This window comes from Mobula hypostoma, chromosome 2 (genome assembly GCF_963921235.1).
Source record: "Mobula hypostoma chromosome 2, sMobHyp1.1, whole genome shotgun sequence".
NCBI lineage: Eukaryota > Metazoa > Chordata > Chondrichthyes > Myliobatiformes > Myliobatidae > Mobula > Mobula hypostoma.
Genome location: NC_086098.1, coordinates 23746893 through 23768659, shown reverse-complemented (window position 1 = coordinate 23768659; position 21767 = coordinate 23746893). Strand labels below are relative to the sequence as shown.

The following is a 21767-nucleotide window of genomic DNA, read 5'->3' as shown; positions in this document are numbered from 1 at the left end:
CCTGTGTGGATGAATGTGTGTCTGCTTGAAGGCTAGATCTGTGGCACTCAAGACTAGCGACCCAGGCCTGTACCAGAAAACCAGGTATTTGTGGAGGGCTATTTCAAGGGTGAAGAGGCAATTTCGAATGAAGTTGGAGGCAACATTGGATGCACGGCAACTCTGGCAGTGTCTACAAGACATTACTTCCTACAAGGTGAAACTCAATAGCAAGAATGGTAGCAATGCTTCACTATCAAATGAAGTCAACGCCTTCTATGCCCACATTGAAAGGGAGAACACAACTACAGCTGTGACAATCCCTGCTGCACCTGATGACCTTGTGATCTCTGTCTCAGAGGCCGATGTTAGGCTGTCTTTAAAGAGAGTGAACCCTTGCAAGGTGGAAGGTCCTGGTGGACTACCTGGTAAGGCTCTGAAAACCTGTGCCAACCAACTAGTGGGAGTATTCAAGGACATTTTCAATCCCTCACTGCTACAGGCGGAAGTACCCACTTGCTTCAAAAAGGCAACAATTATACCAGTGCCTAAAAAGAATAATGTGAGCTGCCTTAATGTACATCGTCCAGTAGCACTCACATCGACAGTGATGAAATGTTTTGAGAGGTTGGTCATGACTAGACTGAACTCCTGCTTCAGCAAGGACCTGGATCCATTGCAATTTCCCTATCGCCACAACAGGTCAATGGCAGACGCAATCTCAATAGCTCTCCACACGGCTTTAGACCACCTGGACAACACAAACACTTATGTCAGGATGCTGTTCATCGACTATAGCTCAGCATTTAGTACCATCATTCCCACAATCCTGGGCCTCTACCTCCCTCTGCAATTGGATCCTTGACTTCCTAAATGGAAGACCTCAATCTGTGCGGTTGGTGATAACATATCCTCCTCGCTGATGATCAACACTGGCGCACCTCAGGGGTGTGTGCTTAGCCCAGTGCTCTACTCCCTCTATACCCATGACTGTGTGGCTAGGCATAGCTCAAATATCATCTATAAGTTTGCTGATGATACAACCATTGTTAGTGGAATCCCAGGTGGTGATGAGAGGGTGTACATGAGTCAGATATGCCAACTATGTCAGGATGCTCAGGTTGTTCCGCAGCACCAACCTGGCACTTAATATCAGTAAGATGAAAGAGCTGATTGTGGACTTCAGGAACGGTAAGATGAATGAACACATACCAATCCTCATAGAGGGCTCAGAAGTGAGCAGTTTCAAGTTCCTGGGTGTCAAGATCTCTGAGGATCTAACCTGGACATTGAACCCTTGGACACTACCTCACTTTTTTAATATACAGTATTTCTGTTTTTTGCACATTTTAAAATCTTCAATATACGTGTACTGTAATTGATTTATTTATTATTATCATTATTTTATTTTTTTTCTCTTTTATATTATGTATTGCATTGAACTGCTGCCGCTAAGTTAACAAATTTCACATCACATGCCGGTGATAATAAACCTGATTCTGATTCAAGATCTCTGAGGATCTAACCTGGTCCCACAATATCGAAGCAGTTATAAAGAAGGCAAGACAGCGGCTAAACTTCATGAGGAGCTTGAGGAGATTTGGTATGTCAACAAATACACTCAAAAACTTCTGTGGATGTGCTGTGGAGAGCATTCTGACAGGCTGCATCACTGACTGGTATGGGGGGGAGGGGGGTGGTTACTGCACAGGACCGAAAGAAGCTGCAGAGGGTTGTAAATTTAGTCAGATCCATCTTGGTTACTAGCCTACAAAGTACTCAGGACCTCTTCAGGGAGCCGTGTCTCAGAAAGGCAGCGTCCATTACTAAGGACCTCCAGCACCCAGGGCATGCCCTTTTCTCACTGTTACCATCAGGTAGGAGGTACAGAAGCCTGAAGGCTCACACTCAATGATTCAGGAACAGCTTCTTCCCCTCTGCCATCTGATTCCTAAATGGACATTGAATCTTTGGACACCACCTCACTTTTTTAATGTGTGTTATTTCTGTTTTTTGCACGATTTTTAAAAATCTATTCAATATCTGTATGATGTGGTTGATTTACTTATTTATTATTATTATATTTTGTTTTTTTTCTTCTATGTTGTATATTGCATTGAACTGTTGCTGCTAAGTTAACAAATTTCATGACACATGCCGGCGATAATAAACCTGATTCTGATTGTGAGGTAATTTATTGTGGTTTGTAAACCAAGATTTAAAGTTTGGCACATAACTTGTTATGTGCTAAATAAATACACTGAACAAATTCCTGAGGCAGTAATTCAAAATCTGTCTCCCTGGAGAGAGAATGGATTGCAATCAGGTTCCAGGTCAAATACTTCATCTGTTTCTGAAAATTATTGTGGCTGCACAGCCAAATTGTGGCATGTTATTAAACCAATGCCAAATAAGAACACTTCAGACTTGCCTATCAACAAAGGCATAATTTATTGAATTTGGCCAAAACATTATTCCCTTGTAGATAATCTACAAGACACTGAGAAATTAACACTCACAACACGCTGGAGGAACTCAGCAGGTCGGGCAGCATCCGTGGAAACGATCAGTCAACGTTTCGGGCCGGAACCCTTCGGCAGGAATTAACATCTTTAAATATTCTTTAATTCTTTATCACATGCAATTCGAAACATACAATGAAATGCGTCGTTTACATTAACAACACACTCACGGAAGGATATGCTGGGGGCAGCCCGCAAATAATTTATCATTTTGGCAATTTATCATTTGGCTCAGTTTACTTTTTGCTCCAGATTTCAGCATTTCTAATCAATTCTTGTAAAATCAATATCTTGCGTCTCCAATCAATATTTTAAGTCCCTTTCAATTCAGCAAACTTTGTTCGAAATCGGCTTTCCGATCAATCTATGTAGGTAAATTGTGTTCTGTGTTGCCGCTGTGCAGGCAGCAAATATTCTATACTGTATTCAGTTTGAAGGGTATTTTATATTTCCAGCAAATGCAGTGTTTTGCATTTGTGCCGATATTCAATCCAGTCCCTTGATTTCATTCCCTGCTCCGTACATCACCCGTCCTGACTCAGTAACCTGGGCAATTCAGCACCTGCATCTTGCGTCCCCCAGCAACAACTCTAAAGCCCGTTGACAAGCCTTGCCCGGGACCGGCTTGGACACGCGTATTCCGGCGTTGGTTGTGACGCCGGTTCCGGGGCTGAGCTGAAGCCATGGCTGTGCGCGCTGGTTCTGGGGACGCGGCCAAGTTGCTGCAGTTTATCCGGTTTATCGGGCAGTTGAAGGTGAGTGCCGGCCGAGAACCGTGCGGGTCCCGGGAGGGGGTAGCTGCAACCCCGCGCTTTGCTTTGCTTCCCGTTCTCGTTGCGTCCCACAGTGTCACCCCCCCCCGCCCCCGGTTCACGTGGCGGTCCGAAGCACTGTTCACCCATCACAACCATCCCCTTCACACGGCGTTCCAGGTCACCGTTCAGCCGCCCCCGCTTTAGTGTCCTGAGGCACCGTCAACCCTCCCCTGCCGTCCCGTCCCGTTCCTGTTCACTCGGCTTTCCCCACCCCCTTCGAGTGGCGTCCCACCGCTCCAACGCCACCCTGTCGGGAGACCTGCTTTTACCCTCGGGCTGCACTCATCCTGTGTTGCAAATTCATTCCTGCCGAAGGGTCATTTGGCCCAGCTATTACCATTTGATATGTAGTTCAGTGCCCATCATAACTGATTTTTTTTAAAAATGGGGGTCACTTTGGCAAAGCATTAACATTCGCGGCGGGCTAGCATGGTGGTTAGCACAACACTTTGCAGTACCAGTGACCCGGGTCCAGTTTCCGCCGCTGTCCTGTAAGGAGCTTAAACGATCTCCCGGTGGCTGCGTGGGTTTCCTCCCACAGTCCAAAGACCTACCGGTTGGTAGGTTACTTGGTCATTATAAATACAGATTGACCTGTGACAGGCTAAGATTAAATTAGAAACATAGAAAACCTACAGCACAAAACAGGCCCTTTGGCCCACAAAGTTGTGCCGAACATGTCCCTACCATAGAAATTGCTAGGGTTACCCATAGCCCTCTATTTTTCTAAACTCCATGTACCTATCCAGGAGTCTCTTAAAAGACCCTACTGAATCCACCTCCACCACCATTACTGGCAGCCCATTCCACACACACCACTCTCTGCGTAAAAAAAAAACTTAACCCTGACATCTCCTCTGTACCTACTCCCAAGCACCTTAAACCTGTACCCTCTTGTGGCAGCCATTTCAGCCCTGGGAAAAAGCCTCTGACTATCCACACGATCAATGACTCTCATCATCTTATACACCTCTATCAGGTCACCTCTCACCACATCGGTGTTGCTGAGTTTTGTGGCAGGAGAGGCCTATTCACGCTGCATCTCAATAAATAAATTAATAAACAAACAGTAAGAAAGACGCAAAACTCAGTAGATCGTTTCAGTGTATTGACAGTGACAGTGTGTTACTCTTCCTACTTTTTGTCAGCTGACATTTTACGCCTTAGGCACGGTCCTTTCATTTTGCAGAAACTCTTTTAAGCTACTACCCTGTTGAAAGTAGCATTTTGGTGTTTTAACTGGTGATACTGGGGCAATGCTGTTGGTCAGAAATTTATAGTGTAGGACGGTAAAGTAGGTACCACCTTCTAGAGTATCCATGAGCTCACCTGCTGGATTAACATTGGGTGAAGTGAAGTGCCTGTGGAGGCTTTTCGTTCATCTGAGGAATTTAGAGTATCAAGAGCAGTTAGAGTAAATTGTAGATGTATGTTGAATATAATATACTGAAATTAATCTGAAGAAAGTAACTGTACCGCTCTTCCTATAGATGCTGCTTGGCCTGCTGCGTTCACCAGCATTTTTTGTGTGTGTTGGTTGAAGAAAGTAATAATCTGTTTGTTTCTGTAGAGAGTATCCCGAACCGGTTGGGTTTATAGAAATGTGAAAAACCCGGAGAGTGTGTCGGACCACATGTACCGGATGGCTGTTATGGCATTCTTAATTGAAGATCCAAGCCTCAACAAAGAAAGGTATAGTACCTCAGAATCATGTCTTCAAAGCTTAAGATTATTAAAAGTGTAATGTTGAAATGAAGTTTTGCTATTTGCAGGTTTAATAGTCAGCCATTCTTTCTTTTAAGTGTATATCAAATAGATTGTACACATTCAGATTAAATTAATTTTTAAAAGACTAATATCATAAATTCTCTGAATCTTAGAACAACTTTTTTTCACAGTAGCCCATTCTGGTGATTCTGTCATTGATGTCGCTTGTTAAGATTCAGGCCACTGTAACCTATGTTTGTTTGGATATGAAGTGGTTGGAGATGTTTGAAACAATGGTACTTTATAATGCAATCATTTTCTTTGGATGGTTCATCTATTACTGATTTATTTTCTAATTCTCTGTTGATGTACTAAATCTTCGTAAAATCTGTTTTGTATTGGAGATGGTGAAGTTTTGGAGCCTCTTCAAGGGACCTGTTTATTTGAATGGAAAATAACTCCAACAGATTATGCTTTTTTTGTTCTGAGGAATTTAAGGATGACGTCAAACTGAAAAAGGCGTACAGTGTCAATCACATTAGTGACAGCATTATCAAAGGATTGGGAAATTTTTAGAAATCAGCAAAGGGTGACTAAAATATTTTAAAAATAATATGAGCATCAGCCAGCAAATAATAAAAACAGCGAGAGCATCCAGCAGTTATAAAAACGTAACTAAATTTAACGTCAGTCACTTTGATAATAAGACTAGGGAATCAATAATGCGAAGTAGAGAAATGGCAGAGGTTCTGAAAACATTTTTTTAAAAATTTGTTTTCATGGTAAAAGATACTAAAAATAACCTGATCATGGGATCTCCAGAGGGAGAATACAAAATAATCTCTATTGCTATATAACCCGCACGAAATGCTGGAGGAACTCAGCATGCCAGACTGAGTTCCTCCAGCATTTTGAGTGTGTGTTGCTTGGATTTCCAACAGCTGCAGGTTTTCTCTTGTTTCTATTGCTATATAATAACATACAGGCAAGTTAAAGGGGTATATGGCAACAATTACCCTCAGTCCAGTGGCCTGTAAAGGGGCCAAAAGTCTTAAAAATAATTTTGACTGCAGAGATAGTGATTTCATATTGGGTAACTAACCAAAATCCCTTGGATTCTGGAGTGGCCCAGCGGCCCCTTTCTGTGTCCCAGGGAAGGTGGGTTTTGAAAACCATAAATGTAATGCCTGTAATCAGAGTCCATAAGCAGGAAACTATAGGCTAGTTAGCCAAATGCCTGTCATTGGGAAAACTGGAACTAATTATGAAGCATAATATCTAAAATGTTAAAAAGATAATCATGGATTTATGATAAGGCAGTCATATTTGGCAGATGCTTGATCTGTAAAATCCCTGTGTTATAACAAACAGTGAGGATAAAGGGGAACTAGAAGACCCAGTGTGTCTGGATTTCCAGAAGGCATTTGATTAGTTGCCACAAAATAGTTTATTGTGTATACAAAATGACCCAGGGTTGGGAATAACATATTGGCCTGGCAATGGGATGACTAAAAGCAAACTGTGTCAGGATGAATAGATCAGTGTGAATTGGCAATCATAACTATCAGCATGCTTGAGGGCCTCAGCTATTAATAATCTATATTAGAGACTTAGGATGCTGGTGAATGTTGGAGACTTGATTGCAGTCAAATTTGCTAATGATACAAAGATAGGGTAGGAAGTTTGTGAGGAGGTCACAAAGAATCTAAGGGTAGTGATATGGCAAAAAGGCAGTCAGATGCAATGTAATGTGGGAAAATGTTGATGTCATCAACTGTGGAGGCTAGAATGAAAATGAAGAAAGAGTGAGAACATAAAATCCTGCAGTACAAAGCGATCTGGGGATCTTCTCACACAAAACACAAGTAGTTAGCTTGTCTGTGCAACAGTTACTAGGAGAGGTTACGGAAATGTTGCCCTTTTTCCAAGAAGTATGGAGGATACGACTTTACAAGGAGTTGTTGAGACTGCAACTGGAGCTCTGGATGTAGTTTTGGTCTCCAGATTTAAGGATACGTTTCCGTGGGCAGTAGTGCAGAGTAATTTTGCTGTGTTAGTTTCTGGGATGACTTGATTCATGGATGAAATACAGAAGAATGAGAGACGATGATCACATTAAAATATGCCAGATCTAAAAAGGGGCTAAGGAGGGGAATCCTCACAGTATATTCCCTCTATGCAATATCTAGAACTTCAAGCATAGTTTCAGAATACTTCAGGCAAGAGAGGAGGTTGTGGACCTTTGAAATTCTTTAGCTCAAAGAGCTGTGAGGCAGGCTTTTTGAATATATTCAATGTAGAGACTGACAGATATTTGTACACACAATGGCACCATGGTAATGTAGCAGTTAGTGCTACAGTATTAAAGCTCCTGGCGTTGAAGAGTTCAATTCCGGATGCTGTTCTGTAAAGAGTCTCTGTATGTCCTCCCCGTGGAATGCATAGGTTTTCTGCAGGTGCTGCAGTTTCCTCCCACAGTCTAAATATATATCAAGTAGGTTAATTGGTTATTGTAAATTGTCCTGTGATTAGGTTAGGGTTAATTGGGGGTGTGGGGTTGATGGGGCAGTGTGGTTTGAAGGGCTGGAAGGGCCTACTCCGTGCTATATCACTAAATAAATTAAAACTAACTAAATAAATAAATACAAAGGAGTCAAAGGGTATGGGGAGAGAGTGGAAAGTGGCATTGAGGCTGAGGAGGATCAGTTAGGATTGCATTGAATAGTGGAACAGTCTGAAGATTCAAATTCAGATTTATTTGTCACATGTACATTGAAACATGTGTTATTTACATTAACAAATAACACACAAGGACTTGCTGGGGGCAAGTGTTGCGACACATTCCGGCACCAACATAGCATGCCCATAAATTTCAGTAAAACAACACAAACAAGAGGGTGATCACTTACTTCTGCTCCCGTCTCTTATGTTCTTCTATCTATTTCTTTGCAGATGCATTAAATTAGCCCTCGTTCATGATATGGCAGAATGCATTGTGGGTGACATAGCGCCAGCAGACAATATTAGTAAAGAGGAAAAACATAGAAGAGAAGAAGTAGGTTCCAATGGAGACTTCACTGGTTGAACTACTTCCCAAGTGGATAGTTTTGGGTACTGCTGGGATTTCTTATTTTCGGGTTCGTGTCTTGAATACAGTGTGTTTCTACATTTCAAATCAAATGTTAACAGATAGCAGCTACAGATGTTGGGACAATTTTCAAAACCCACTCTGACTTTATTTCATATTCTTCCCTCTTTGCCTTCTGAATAAAGTAAGGTTTGGATCATTAAGGTGATTTTTGTAAGGAATGGGAAACTGGTTGGGAGAGGACCCATTTTGCAGGACCGATCAGGGACAGAGCTCTCCATTTATGAAGTCATTTTGTTTAACCAATACTGTGTGCGTTAGTTCATGCATACCTTGAAGGCTAGTTTGATCATAACTATCCAAGTTTACATGGTGCTCAATTAAACATTGCTTTGTATCACAAATGAAGTATGCAGTTTCATATGTACATGATGCCTGGGTATGTCTATTCCAGTGGTATTTATACCCCCATAGTCTGTCCCTCCTGATTGGTTAATCCTCATCCAATCAGGTTTCCGCTCTCCCACTTTGTTTACAATAGAATTCCAGTTCTTACTTAGAGTGAAACCTTCGTCTTTTTAAAATTCTGTTCTTCTAGTTTTATTTCAATGGCTTCCTTTACCAGGCGGTCCCAAAGGCCATTGCGAATACAGTGTTCTGCTACTGCTGATTTTTGCCCGGTACGGTAACCCAAATGGATACACATCCTGTGCTGCTTACATAGAAACATAGAAAGTAGGTGCAGGAGTAGGCCATTTGGCCCTTCGAGCCTGTACCGCCATTCTGTATGATCATGGCTGATCATCCAACTCAGAACCCTGTACCAGCCTTCCCTCCATACCCCCGATCCCTTTAACCACAAGGGCCATATCTAACTCCCTCTTAAATATAGCCAATGAACTGGCCTCAACTGTTTCCTGTGGCAAAGAATTCCACAGATTCACCACTCTCTGTGTGAAGAAGTTTTTCCTAATCTCAGTCCTAAAAGGCTTCCCCTTTATCTTCAAACTGTGACCCCTCGTTCTGGACTTGCCCAACATCGGGAACAATCTTCCTGCATCTAGCCTGTCCAATCCCTTTAGGGTTTTATACGTTTCAATCAGATCCCCCCTCAATCTTCTAAATTCCAACGAGTACAAGCCCAGTTCATCCAGTCTTTCTTCATATGAAAGTCCTGCCATCCCAGGAATCAATCTGGTGAACCTTCTTTGTACTCCCTCTATGGCAAAGATGTCTTTCCTCAGATTAGGGGACCAAAACTGCACACAATACTTCAGGTGTGGTCTCACCAAGGCCTTGTACAACTGCAGTAGTACCTCCCTGCTCCTGTACTCGAATCCTCTTGTGGGTTTGTGGATGGTATTAATCCGATATTTCTTCAGGATCCTGGTGATCCTTCCAGAAGCCGTAGAAATATAGGGAAGATAGGTGGTAGTGACGGGTTCCTCGTCGTTAGGTTACCTTTTAAGGGCCCGATTGATTTCCTTCATCTTGTAGTCATTCTGTAGGAACGTCATGCATAATCATATTATTTCCTTGGGGAGACTCGCTGGTTCCTAAATAGTTTTCGCACTGTTAATCAAAATAGAACTGCTCTACGTTGGGAGGCATGATAGTGGCTGTTATTGTTGAGGTATAAGCCTGATAGACGCCGCGTCGGAGGCTAATGTCCAGTTTGTGTCGTATTCCTGGACATTCTAATTGGAGACAACCATTTTTCTCCATCTCCATTGTAAATTGAATGTTTGAATGTATTCTGTTGAGATGGTCATGGAACTGTTGGAGTGCCTGGAGTCCATGAAGCCACGCACGAAGGTGTCATCGACACGTTTGAAGAAGCATTGGGGCATAAGAATGATTAATTCAGAGCCCTCTCCTCAAAGTCCTCAATCTAGAAATTAGCAATAGCTGGCGACAAGGGTGATCCCATGGCCACTTCGTCATATACACCGGGAAAGCACTAGATTCTTTTTCATGGTATAATCAAGTTTTCATATTACTTTAAATAGACTCATTTTCCTATAACTAATCGGGAAATGGTATTTCTTAGCTGGGCAATTCTTCCACAAGTGTTACTGCAACCCAGCATTTTTCTTTCACTGATACTACTGTACTCCAGCAATATAACTGAAAGGAACCATCATCATCCTATGGGATGGATAGCCAGGGAGAGAGAGGGAGAGAGACTCCAGCAATATCCTAGTTTAATTAAGCACTCCCTGCGATCTTTGAAAGCAAGTTTTGCTGCATCTTCCAGCTTCTCTCTTTAGTTCTCCCACATTTCTTGCATGGAGCTGTTTAAAAATGATCTTGACAACAATCTGGCTTGATTAAAACAGAAAAGCTTCAAATGTTGAAACAAAATTCTTGAAAATGTAGCATCCAAAGGTATTTTTATATTTTGAGCTTGGATCCTTTATTCGAGTTTAAAGGTAAAATATAAATAGTGATGCTTAAGTCTGAAAACTGAAAAGGGCAAAAGAGGATTATGATCAGAGATTAAGGGAGCTAGGGCTTTACTCTTTGGAAAAGAGGATGAGAGGAGACATGATAGAGGTGTACAAGATATTAAGAGGAATAGATAGAGTGGATAGCCAGCGCCTCTTCCCCAGGGCACCACTGCTCAATACAAGAGGACATGGCTTTAAGGTAAGGGGTGGGAAGTTCAAGGGGGATATTAGAGGAAGGTTTTTTACTCAGAGAGTGGTTGGTGCGTGGAATGCACTGTCTGAGTCAGTGGTGGAGGCAGATACACTCGTGAAGTTTAAAAGACTACTAGACAGGTAGATAGAGGAACTTAAGGTGGGGGGTTATATAGGAGGCAGGGTTTGAGGGTCGGCACAACAATGTGAGCCGAAGGGCCTGTACTGTGCTGTACTATTCTATAATCAAAAGGGACTGATTGACCTATAGACTACTTTATGGGGAAAACAGAATGTAAAAGGTCATCAGGGGACGATAAGAGGACAATAAGAATTTCCTGATACTGAAAGAACAAAATGATCCACAAACGTGAAAATGAGGAAAAACTGTAATTTATAAACATGAAAAAATGGCTGGCAATACTCTGTGCTTCCCATTTTCAAAAAGAAAATAATCAGACTGTGGGCTTACTCCCCAGTGCACATTAAATATCATTGCATATAAGTTATGTTATTGCTTCCTTTGGATAATATGCATTAATGCAAAATTGTATATGTTTTATGGTAGGAGGCTATGAAATGTTTAACAGCACTCTTAAACAATGATGCAAGTAAAGAGATCCAGGAGCTTTGGCAGGTGAGTTACTCACTGAATATTATTTGTTGTAAATTACAACAGGAATTCTCTCTTGTTCTTCATTGTTTTATGAGAGTGTAGGTTTTCTCAAGTTTGTAAATGTTATATTTCTTTTATTACTAGGATAGTAGTTAAGACTCTTTGTATCATTGCCTTTTTTAAGTTTCTGTCACTTTTAAATTTCCATTATGTATATTGCTTGAGTTCAGTATCTTGCTGCTGTAGATCATACAAACCATAATGTGCTGTAATTGTTCATCCCAGTTTGGCAAAAGAATAAATCAAGGAAGGTAGTGCACCCGTGGCTGACAAGAGAAATTAGGGATAGTATCAATTCCAAAGAAGTAGCATACAAATTAGCCAGAGAAAGTGGCTCACCTGAGGACTGGGAGAAATTCAGAGTTCAGCAGAGGAGGACAAAGGGCTTAATTAGGAAGGGGAAAAAAGATTATGAGAGAAAACTGGCAGAGAACATAAAAACGGACTGTAAAAGCTTTTATAGATATGTAAAAAGGAAAAGACTGATAAAGACAAATGTAGGTCCCCTGCAAACAGAAACAGGTGAATTGATTATGGGGAGCAAGGACATGGCAGACCAATTGAATAATTACTTTGGTTCTGTCTTCACTAAGGAGGACATAAATAATCTTCCAGAAATAGTAAGGGACAGAGGGTCCAGTGAGATGGAGGAACTGAGCGAAATACTTGTTAGTAGGGAAGTGGTGTTAGGTAAATTGAAGGGATTGAAGGCAGATAAATCCCCGGGGCCAGATGGTCTGCATCCCAGAGTGCTTAAGGAAGTAGCCCAAGAAATAGTGGATGCATTAGTGATAATTTTTCAAAACTCGTTAGATTCTGGACTAGTTCCTGAGGATTGGAGGGTGGCTAATGTAACCCCACTTTTTAAAAAAGGAGGGAGAGAGAAACCGGGGAATTATAGGCCGGTTAGCCTAACGTCGGTGGTGGGGAAACTGCTGGAGTCAGTTATCAAGGATGTGATAACAGCACATTTGGAAAGCGGTGAAATGATCGGACAAAGTCAGCATGGATTTGTGAAAGGAAAATCATGTCTGACGAATCTCATAGAATTTTTTGAGGATGTAACTAGTAGAGTGGATAGGGGAGAACCAGTGGATGTGGTATATTTGGATTTTCAAAAGGCTTTTGACAAGGTCCCACACAGGAGATTAGTGTGCAAACTTAAAGCACACGGTATTGGGGGTAAGGTATTGGTGTGGGTGGAGAATTGGTTAGCAGACAGGAAGCAAAGAGTGGGAATAAACGGGACCTTTTCAGAATGGCAGGCGGTGACTAGTGGGGTACCGCAAGGCTCAGTGCTGGGACCCCAGTTGTTTACAATATATATTAATGACTTGGATGAGGGAATTAAATGCAGCATCTCCAAGTTTGCGGATGACACGAAGCTGGGTGGCAGTGTTAGCAGTGAGGAGGATGCTAAGAGGACTTGGATAGGTTGGGTGAGTGGGCAAACTCATGGCAGATGCAATTTAATGTGGATAAATGTGAAGTTATCCACTTTGGTGGCAAAAATAGGAAAACAGATTATTATCTGAATGGTGGCCGATTAGGAAAAGGGGAGGTGCAACGAGACCTGGGTGTCATTATACACCAGTCATTGAAAGTGGGCATGCAGGTACAGCAGGCGGTGAAAAAGGCGAACGGTATGCTGGCATTTATAGCGAGAGGATTCGAGTACAGGAGCAGGGAGGTACTACTGCAGTTGTACAAGGCCTTGGTGAGACCACACCTGGAGTATTGTGTGCAGTTTTGGTCCCCTAATCTGAGGAAAGACATCTTTGCCATAGAGGGAGTACAAAGAAGGTTCACCAGATTGATTCCTGGGATGGCAGGTCTTTCATATGAAGAAAGACTGGATGAACTGGGCTTGTACTCGTTGGAATTTAGAAGATTGAGGGGGGATCTGATTGAAACGTATAAGATCCTAAAGGGATTGGACAGGCTAGATGCGGGAAGATTGTTCCCGATGTTGGGGAGGTCCAGAACGAGGGGTCACAGTTTGAGGATAGAGGGGAAGCCTTTTAGGACCGAGATTAGGAAAAACTTCTTCACACAGAGAGTGGTGAATCTGTGGAATTCTCTGCCACAGCAAACTGTTGAGGCCAGTTCATTAGCTATGTTTAAAAGGAAGTTAGATATGGCCCTTGTGGCTACAGGGGTCAAGGGGTATGGAGGGAAGGCTGGGTTCTGAGTTGGATGATCAGCCATGATCATAATAAATGGCGGTGCAGGCTCGAAGGGCCGAATGGCCTACTCCTGCACCTATTTTCTATGTTTCTATGTAAGGTTAGACAGGGTAGATACTGAGGATGTTTCATTTGGTAGAGAGTAGCATATTCTCAGGCTGAGGCTGTTCTATTAAAGGTTGCAATGAGAAGAGATCTTTTCTCTCAGGCTTGCAATTCTTTATTTCAGAATGTTGTGGGTATTGAATATACTGTAGTTAAAGAAAAAAATTTCAGATTCATTAGGGATGAGTATGATAAGACCAAAGATCAGGTCTGCTATCGTCTTATTTAATGTAGGAATAGAAGTGGGATTTGTATGGCCTATGAACCCTATGAGAAGAAGATGGAGAAAATGGTTTTGGGGGTGGGCTTGCTCTTTTGTTTGGGCTGATGGTGGAATTTTTCAAATTGGAGATGGTTCTCCAAATACGATAGTTGAGTAACCAATTTTACATCATGGTTGCAGCTTCTAACTGTCAGACGCAAAGATGAGGAACAAAGTTACATATGGAAGTGTTAATGGATCAATAACTATTTTGGAATCATTTTACAAGTGAAACAACCAGAAAAAAAGTGAAATTTGTGGGAGTTTGTGAGGCTGCTAGAGGACAGGTTTGGTTTATAGGTTATTAGAATGTGAGCCTTTAAGCAAATGGCAATGGCCTCATCAGAGATCAAGTTCATGAGAGATGATGGGATTGAAAAAATGACAGGGTAAAAAAAATTTTATTCTCTTGCACCCACATGACAGGCTAAGAACATGGTTTCAGTCAGAAGGCAGTGCAGTATTCCCTCAGGTTTCTATTGTTTATATCGAGTTCAACTGTACTGGTGCTTGAGCCAAGCCTGAATTCTGAAGCAAGATGAAAAAAAGAAATAAATTTAGATTTTAAAAATATCTTGCTAGCTAGATTGCTTCAAAATTTACAAATTTTATAGAGAAAACAGTGGGTTCCAGAGATAGCCATCACATCTTTAAAGTTAACTTATTGCAGGAATGCAGACCTTGTTCAAAGGAGAAATAACAAAAACCAGTAAAAAGAGAGAATTCTGGATAATTTAATATTACCATTAAAACTAAATGGTAGTATAATGGTGAGGTTTGTGGGTATATGATGCAAATATCTGAAGTTTCAATTGGATGAGTTAAATGTAAAAGTGCTGAATCACGAGACATGCACACTTCAGAAATTTATAACTGTTCTTGTGACATAAGAGGCTATTTAGCCCACTGAGTGTAGGCCAACTGTTAGAGCATTTCCCCCACATATTTCCTTGTAACCTATTCTCTTTAATATGATACACCCCCCACCCCTGTCAGCAGTAACTGGTCCATCACTATGCCATATCCAGGATTTGCATGTCTTTAAAACTCAAAATGAGAAATCTGCCCATATAAACAAGCTTGCTTGGAGATGGTGATGGGACTGCAGGACCTGCATCACTTTCGTTTAGACAGTATAATCTACATTGTTTTATAAATTCAAGGTACATTTCTATTTATGTACATCTTTTGTCACCAGTGTAGTACAGATACCATGCAGAAAGTAAAAGGTATTTTTGTTTGAATGTATCTTTCTACAGGAATACGAAAACCAGTCAAGTAATGAAGCCAAATATGTGAAAGAACTGGATCGGTTTGAAATGATTGCACAGGCATTTGAATATGAAGAGATGGAAGAAAAACCTGGGCACTTACAGGAATTTTTTGATTCAACAAAAGGTTAATCTTATTGTCTTGTCTTAAGTAAGGCATTATTGTCATATCATTTAGTAACATAATAACTAAGAATACGAGTAGGACATTTGCCTGAGCCAGCTTGGTTGATCTGATCGTTGGCTTCAACACTACTTTCCTACCATATAACCATAACAATTGATGTTATGAATAAACTCCTCTCAGGCTTCCAGCTGGGGACAGGTAAATATTATAACCGACATTTCGATGACAAACTCTGCCATCTTCATCAGGGATGATGCCTGGCCATGTCAAGTCCAGTGGCATTTAGAAACATAGAAAACTTACGGCACAATAAGGCCCTGTGTCCCACAAAGCTGTGCCGAGCATATCTTTACCTTAGAACTACCTAGGCTTTGCCCATAGCCCTCTATTTTTCTAAGCTCCATGTATCCATCTAGGAGTCTCTTAAAAGACCCTATTGTTTCCGCCTCCACCACCGCCACCGGCAGCCCATTCCACGCATTCACCACTCTCTGCGTAAAAAAACTTACCCGACATCTCCTCTGTACCTACTTCCAAGCACCTTAAGACTATGCCCTCTCGTGCTAGCCATTTCAGTCCTGGGATAAAGCCTCTGACTATCCACACGATCAATGCCTCTCATTATCTAGTACACCTCTATCAGGTCACCTGTCATCCTCCGTCGCTCCAAGGAGAAAAGGTTCACTCAACCTATTCTTATAAGGCATACTCCCCAATCCAGGCAACATCCTTGTAAATCTCCGCTGCACCCTTTCTATGGTTTCCACGTCCTTCCTGTAGTGAGGCAACCAGAATTGAGCACAGTACTCCCAAGTGGGATCTGACCAGGGTCCTATATAGCTGCAACATTACCTCTCGACTTTTAAGTTCAATCGTACGATTGATGAAGGCCAATGCACCGTATGCCTTCTTAACCACAGAGTCAACCTGCATAGCAGCTATGAGTGTTCTATGGACTCGTACCCCAAGATCCCTCTGATCCTCCACACTGCCAAGAGTCTTACCGTTAATGCTATATTCTGCCATCATATTTGACCCTGCAAAATGAACCACCTCACACTTTTCTGGATTGAACTCCATCTGCCGCTTCTCAGCCCAGTTTTGCGTCCTATCAATGTCCTGCTGTAACCTCTGACAGCCCTCCACACTATCCACAACACCCCCAACCTTTGTGTCATCATCAAATTTACTAACCCATCCCTCCACTTCCTCAACCAGGTCATTTATAAAAATCACAAAGAGTAGAGGTCCCAGAACAGATCCCTGAGGCACACCACTGGTCACCGGCCTCCATGCAGAATATGACCTGTCTACAACCACTCTTTGCCTTCTGTGGGCAAGCCAGTTCTAGATACACGAAACAAGTTCCCTTTGGATCCCATGCCTCCTTTCTCAATAAGCCATGCATGGGGTACTTTGTCAAATGCCTTGCTGTACTCCATATACACTACATCTACTGCTCTAGCTTCATCAATGACTAGTCACATCCTCAAAAAATTCAATCAGGCTCATAAGGAATGACCTGCCTTTCACAAAGCCATGCTGACTATTCCTAATCATATTATGCCCCTCCAAATATTCATAAATCCTGCCTCTCAGGATCTTCTTCATCAACTTAACAACCATTGAAGTAAGACTCACTGGTCTATAATTTCCTGGGCTATCCCTGCTCCCTTTCTTGAATAAGGGAACATCATCTGCAACCCTCCAATCCTCCGGAATCTCCCCCATCCTCATTGATGATGCAAAGATCATCGCCAGAGGCTCAGCAATCTCCTCCCTCACATCACACAGTAGCCTGGGGTACATCTCGTAAGGTCCCGGTGACTTATCCAACTTGATGCTTTTCAAAAGCTCCAGCACATCCTCTTCCTTAATATCTACATGCTCAAGCTTTTCAGTCTGCTGCAAGTCATCCCTACTATCGCCAAGATCCTTTTCCATCGTGAGCACTGAAGCAAAGTATTCATTAAGTACCTCTGCCATCTCCTCCGGTTCCATACACACTTTCCCACTGTCACACTTGATTAGTCCTATTCTCTCATGTCTTATCCTCTTGCTCTTCACATACTTGTCAAATGCCTTCGGGTTTTCCTTAATCCTGTCTGCCAAGGCCTTCTCATGGGCCCTTCTGTCTCTCCTAATTTCATTCTTAAGCTCCTTCCTGCTAGCCTTATAATCTAGATCTCTAACATTACCTAGTTTTTTGAACATTTTGTAAGCTCTTCTTTTCTTCTTGACTAGATTTACAACAGCCTTTGTACACCACGGTTCCTGTATCCTACCATCCTTTCCCTGTCTCATTGGAACGTATCTACGCAGAACACCATGCAAATATCCCCTGAACATTTGCCACATTTCTTCCGTACATTTCCGAGAACATCTGTTTCCAATATATGCTTCCAAGTTCCTGCCTGATAGCCTCATATTTCCCCTTACTCCAATTAAACGTTTCCCTAACTTGTCTGTTCCTGTCCCTCTCCAATGCTATGGTAAAGGAGATAGAATTGTGATCACTATCTCCAAAATGCTCTCCCACTGAGAGACCTGACACCTGACCAGGTTCATTTCCCAATACCAGATCAAGTACAGCCTCTCTTCTTGTAGGCTTATCTTCATATTGTGTCAAACCTTCCTGAACACACCTAACAAACTCCACCCCATCTAAACCCCTCACTCTAGGGAGATGCCAATCAATATTTGAGAAATTAAAATCTCCCACCACAACAACCCTGTTGTTATTACTCCTTTCCAGACTCTGTCTCCTTATCTGCTCCTCAATGTCCCTGTTACTATTGGGTGTTCTATAAAAAACACCCAGAAGAGTTATTGACCCCTTCCTATTTCTAATTTCCACCCACAGAGACTCCGTAGTCAACCCCTCCATGACTTGCTCCTCTTCTGCAGCCGTGACACTATCTCTGATCAACAGTGCCACGCCCCCACCTCTTTTGCCTCCCTCCCTGTCCTTTCTGAAACATCTAAAGCCTGGCACTTGAAGTAGCCATTCCTGCCCCTGCACCATCCAAGTCTCTGTAATGGCCACAACATCATAGCTCCCAAGTGCTGATCCACGCTCTTAAGCTCATCTGCTTTATTCACAATACTCCTCGCATTAAAATAGACAGATCTCAAACCATCGGCCTTAGTGTATCCCTTCTCTATCCTCCCTTTCACACTGTCTCTAAGCTTTCTCTGTTTGTGAGCCAACCTCCCTTTCCTCCCTCACTTCAGTTCAGTTCCCACCTCCCAGCAATTCTAGCCTTAGCAAACCTCCCCACCAGGATGTTGGTCCCCCTCAGATTCAAGTGCAACCTGTCCTTTTTGTACAGGTCACACCTGCCACAGAAGACGTCCCAATGATCCAGAAATCTGAATCCCTGCCCCCTGCCCCCTGCTCCAATCCCTCAGCCTCGTATTTATCCTCCACCTCATTCTATTCCTATTCTCACTGTCACATGGCACAGGCAGTAATCCCGAGATTATTACCTTTGAGGTCCTGCTTCTCAACTTCCTTCCTAACTCCCTGCAGTCTGCTTTCAGGAACTCCTCCCTATTCCTACCTATGTCATTGGTACAAATATGTACCACGACCTTCAGCTGGTCTCCTTCCCAGTTCAAGATATTGTGGACGCAATCAGAAACATCCCGGACCCTGGCACCTGGGAGGCAAACTCTCATCCGTGTTTCTTTCCTGCGTCCATAGAATTGCCTCTCTGAACCCCTAACTGCTGCCATCCTCTTCCTTTCCCTACCCTTGTGAGCCACAGGGCCAGACTGTGCCAGAGGCGCAGCAACTTTTGCTTCCCCCAGGTAGGCCGTCTCCCTCAGCAGTACTCAAACAGGAGTACTTAATATGGGGGACAGCCACTGGGGTATTCTCTTGTATCTGCTTCTTGCCCTTCCCTCTCCTGACTGTTACCCACTTCTCTGTCTGCTGTGGCCCCTGAATGACTACCTGCCTATGGCTCCTCTCTATCACCTCCTCACTCTCCCTGACCAGACGGTCGTCAAACTGCATCTCCAGTTCCCTAACATGGTCCCTAAGGAGCTGCTGCTCGACGCACCTGGTGCAGATGTGGCCGTCCGGGAGGCTGGGAAGTCTCCAGGACCTCCCATATCTGACACCGAGCACAGAAAACCAGCCTCACACACATACTTTCTGTCTGTATCCTAAACATTGCCCCAAGATTCAGGACGGAGATGAGGAGAAACTTTTTCCCAGAGAGTGGTGAATCTGTGGAATTCTCTGCCCAGGGAGGCATTTGAGGCTTCCTCACTAAATATATTTAAGAAACAGTTAGATAGGTTTTTTACTTAGTGGGGGAATTAAAAAGGGTTATGGGGAAAAGGCAGGTAGATGGAGCTGAGTTTACGGACAGATCAGCCATGATCTTATTGAATGGTGGGGCAGGCTTGATGGCCTGGATGGTCTACTCCTGCTCCTGTTTCTTATGTAAACAGATAACCTACCTTGCCTTGACCCATTATTGCCAAAGCCCTGTTGAGTCAAAGCCTTCCTACTCTGTCTCCCTCTACTCACACGCCCGCTCTGTAAAGCTGCCTGCTTTTTAAACTCTTCCCGCTGTTCTCACTGGCCGACCTCCACGCGCTTGCGCAGTCATGCTCCGTTCAAACCGCTGAAGAGATAATCATCACCTTTTATAGCCCCGTAGTTTATCCCTCCTGATTGGTTAGTCCTCATCCAGTTTCCGCTATCCCACCTTGCTTACAATCGAATTCTAGTTCTTACTTAGAGCGAGACCTTCATCTTTGTTAAAATACTTTTCCCCTAGTTTTATTTCAATGGCTTCCTTTACAGGTGGCACAGTAGTTTTGTGACCATTTTGAATGCAATGTTCTGCTACCGTCGATTTCTCCCAGTAACCCAAATGGATATATCACCTGTGCTCCTTGTAGTTGGTATGTCTGGCTGACATACACTGCTCCACATTCACAGGGAATCCTGTAAACACCAGCTGACCTGAGTCCCAAGTCATCTTTGACCTGCATAAACTGTGATTTTGAGCTTCCTCAATTGATGTTAATCTTGCATATAATCAATGTTTAAAATTGAGGGTGTAACATATGTTTGTTTTGGTCATAAGATGTTGCTTGAGATTGCACTGTCTAGTTCAAGACTTCTCAACCAAGGGAAACAATTAGAGTTACTACCTTAACAGGGCACTTAGAATCGTAGATGTTGACAGAAACATTAATTCTCTTCCATAATTGCTACTTGACCCACTGCGTGTTTTCAGTCATTTCTGTTGTAGAAAAATGCATTGTATAGCATCATGGCAGTCGAACCTGATAAACTGCTGCTTCTCTTGGTAGAATATTTTAAATTTATAGTTATAGGGGAAAAATGCATCTTTGCTGATGATAAACTCTTGTGAATTTATGCTATACCATCTGGTACTTCGAAAAAACTTTGTTTCCATTATTTGCCCATTAGTGATCCATACTAACTTAAAGCTTTTACTTCATAAATCTTTTATCTGCTGCTTGTCCTGCAGGAAAATTTAGTCACCCTGAAATTCTGCAACTTGTGACAACTTTGAATACGGAAAGGGATGCTAGAGTGAAAAAAAGCCAGCCACAGAGTTTTGTCAAGAGTGTGAGTTGATGCATTGAGAATATAAAATTCAACGACTTCATTGACCTGAGAACTTAAAACACATCAATGTTTTTTTAAAATATAATTTTACCATTGTTCATTCTGAATAAGGAAATTCAAATGTTAGAGAAAAGAAAAAGGCCTCAGATCAGTTTCCTCCTTGTGTTCTCCAATAGTACTGAAAGGGATATTAATTTTCTATTATTATATAATCTCCGGGTTATATATGGTGATAAACAGTAAAATAAACAAAATTTCTGGAATGACTCCATTTGATCTTTTTATTTAAGGCACCAATATTATCTTGGTAATTTAACTTTTAGTGCACAAAGTAGTGTTGCTAGATGTTGAGCGATACTACATATAAAGTTTTCAACATTAAGGTTAAACAGCACAGAAACAAAATTCTGACCAAGATCCCATTTACAGTACATTAACAGAACTAGAGTTACTGCACAGCAACTGAGTGCCTTAATATTGCAATAGAACAAGTTCTTGCTTAAATTTCTCTATTTAACAATATTAGAATAATTTATATTAAGTCAAGTAAAATAACACAAATTAGAAACACTGGGTAACTGGACATTTCTTTTGTACAACAAGTCCTTTGGTCAGAGAAGCTGCTGTGAACTTCAGATTCTGTTATAATGTAAATTATAAATAATGTTTACAATAAGTATTTTATAAATAACATTTATTCACCTAAACAACATTGGGTAGAATTTCTACTTATTACTTTGAGTACTTGCAGCTTATTCCCAAATTTA

The 21767-nt window shown here is 42.1% G+C and overlaps 1 protein-coding gene across 1 annotated transcript; it reads left to right on the top strand.

Annotated features, from left to right (window-relative positions):
* Positions 1-2462: 2462 nt before the first annotated feature.
* Positions 2463-21035, top strand: hddc2 (HD domain containing 2). The gene is made up of 6 exons (XM_063034275.1): positions 2463-3256; positions 4887-5008; positions 7976-8078; positions 11322-11390; positions 15242-15380; positions 20900-21035. Exons 1-6 carry the CDS (start codon positions 3185-3187, stop codon positions 21007-21009), a joined length of 615 nt encoding a protein of 204 aa, XP_062890345.1. The 5' UTR covers positions 2463-3184; the 3' UTR covers positions 21010-21035.
* The last annotated feature ends 732 nt before the right edge of the window (positions 21036-21767 follow it).

Excerpts from the sequence above, each read along its gene's own strand:
- hddc2 (XM_063034275.1), top strand. The coding sequence starts at position 3,185 with ATGGCTGTGCGCGCTGGTTCTGGGGACGCGGCCAAGTTGCTGCAGTTT. Across the intron at positions 3,257-4,886 it reads GGTTTATCGGGCAGTTGAAG|AGAGTATCCCGAACCGGTTG; the intron begins GTGAGTGCCGGC and ends TTGTTTCTGTAG. Across the intron at positions 15,381-20,899 it reads ATTTTTTGATTCAACAAAAG|GAAAATTTAGTCACCCTGAA; the intron begins GTTAATCTTATT and ends CTTGTCCTGCAG.